Genomic DNA, 2,007 nt, shown 5'->3' on the forward strand with positions numbered 1-2,007 from the left:
GATGTAAGCGACCGTCGGTGTAAGCGAGCCTGTGGTGCCGCCCGAGGCCGGCGGTGCGGGGCCGGAGCGGGCAGGAGGGCGGGCGGCAGCAGGTGGGAAGCTGGAGAAAGGGTTGTGTGCTCGACACTCAAAGTAAGAAGGAAGGATTGAGTTGGGGAGGCGGGAAAGAAGGGAATTTTTCCTTCCTGGTGGGCGTTACCCTGTGGTTTGAGGCAGTTTTCAGCTCTTGCAGCTCCGGGTGGGGTTGGAGTAATCGGAAAGATGCCTTTGCGGTATTCCAAACGGGTTTCTTGGAGACACTGCAGTTTGGCCCCAGGTGCTGTAGTTGGTATCTCATCACCTGCATGTATTTGTTGAAGGCATTTTAGGTGTAAGCTAACCTTTGATTAATAATAGTAGGGGACATTTTCTGTTTGTCAAGTTGGTCCATAAAACTTAAAAAGTTGTGGGGATTTTTTTAATTTTTTTTTTACATGAGAGCAACAGGGGTGAGGCTTTTAGCTGTAAGAGTGGAAAGAGCGGGCTTTATCACTGAGGCTTTAAACACACAGAATGCGGAAGATTTAGGCATAAACCCCTACGCAGGGCCTCATCTTGATCCAAAGATGACATGCAGGTTGTGGATCTGAATGATTCCCTTCCAGATGAGGGTTGTGAGTAGCATTTCCATCCTTTTTTTAGAGATGGACTCTAAAGATACAGAAGGAGCTATATGGTGTGAATAGATACTGTTGTCCTTCCTTAATCTTTGACTACCAAAATTGGAGGATAGCTGGAGGGACATATTGTCACTGATGTGCTTTTGAGGAAGAGGAAAGCAAAGCTAGAAGAAAATAAGAAAATGAAGGCCTGTTTTTAAGAAATTGTAGGATGGAAAAAGTTGGATCACAGTCAAATTGAGAAATCAGAAAGAGGGAAGACGCCAAGTTTATATGACAAGGAAGGAAGAATAAGGACATGGGTTCTCTTGTTGCTTGTAAAGAAAAGTTATATTTGGTCCTTCATTTTTCTGAATCAAATAAAACCTGTGATGAGTTTCCATGGGAAAGGTTGGATCTGATTTTTGGTGTGCCTGTTCGCTTAACATTCAGTCTTCAATCACCTGAGAATATGTTTTGACTTCTTGCAGCTGTCTTGGATAATGAGAGATTAACAGCAGAGGAAATGGATGAAAGACGACGCCAGAATGTAGCCTATGAATACCTTTGTCATCTGGAGGAAGCAAAGAGGTAAAATAAGTGGTTTCAAAACTGCTGGTGCTTTAAAAGAAGGGTGATATTTGGTAAGGAGAATAATTTGGATGCAGCTTACCTCTTGTCTGTGTTTCTTCGTGACTATATGGATTCATTTAAAAAAAACAAACAAAACCCCAAAAAACAACTGACCTCTGATGTGCTTATTTAACATGTTCTTAAAGACTTTTTGTGACAAGGACTCCATAGCTCTAGTGCTCCAGCATTCCTAGCACTGGATGGGCTCTGCCTGTTATCTAAGTTTTATATGTCTTGATGCAATATTATCTTACTACTTATCAGTGGACATAAAGAACAAGTTGTTCTCTTAACTGCAAACTTTTACAAATTTAAATTGTAACAGTGTATTTCCCTTGCACTTATCTTCTGGTAGACTGAGAACCCAATTCTTGCATATTTCTCTGTGGGTCCTGTTTAATAGATCTTTTGTACTTATCCCTGGATTATTCTGACTCTCTCCCTTCACTCCATGTCTTTCTGGAAGTGTGCTACCAAAACAGAGACAAGTTTCCCAACAGGGGTGTTAACATGCATACTTGCAAGAGCACAAGGATTATTTTCTGTACCCTGATAGGTATGCTAGTATTGTACATTATGGTATGGTATCTGCATTTCCATAATGATAGGATATAGTAGAGTTTTGCTGAGTTGTCACCCTTTTCCTTGAAGGTGTCCCGCTGAAATCTGTTCCTCATCCTGTATTTGTACAGTCTGTCATGTTTTCCTGACTGTGTTACTTTTCACTTCATCCTGC

The 2,007-nt window shown here is 41.7% G+C and overlaps 1 protein-coding gene across 1 annotated transcript in view; it reads left to right on the top strand.

The window, feature by feature from the left end:
- The first annotated feature begins 1,135 nt into the window (after window positions 1-1,135).
- Window positions 1,136-2,007, top strand: part of IQGAP1 (IQ motif containing GTPase activating protein 1) — a 58,670-nt gene continuing 57,798 nt past the window's right edge. Inside the window, exon 1 of the mRNA XM_010164022.1 lies at window positions 1,136-1,229. Within this exon, the coding sequence (XP_010162324.1) occupies window positions 1,165-1,229 (65 nt within the window). The 5' untranslated portion in view covers window positions 1,136-1,164. The remainder of the gene's footprint in view (window positions 1,230-2,007) is intronic.

This window comes from Antrostomus carolinensis, unplaced genomic scaffold (genome assembly GCF_000700745.2).
Source record: "Antrostomus carolinensis isolate BGI_N321 unplaced genomic scaffold, ASM70074v2 scaffold12143, whole genome shotgun sequence".
NCBI classification, from domain to species: Eukaryota; Metazoa; Chordata; class Aves; order Caprimulgiformes; family Caprimulgidae; genus Antrostomus; species Antrostomus carolinensis.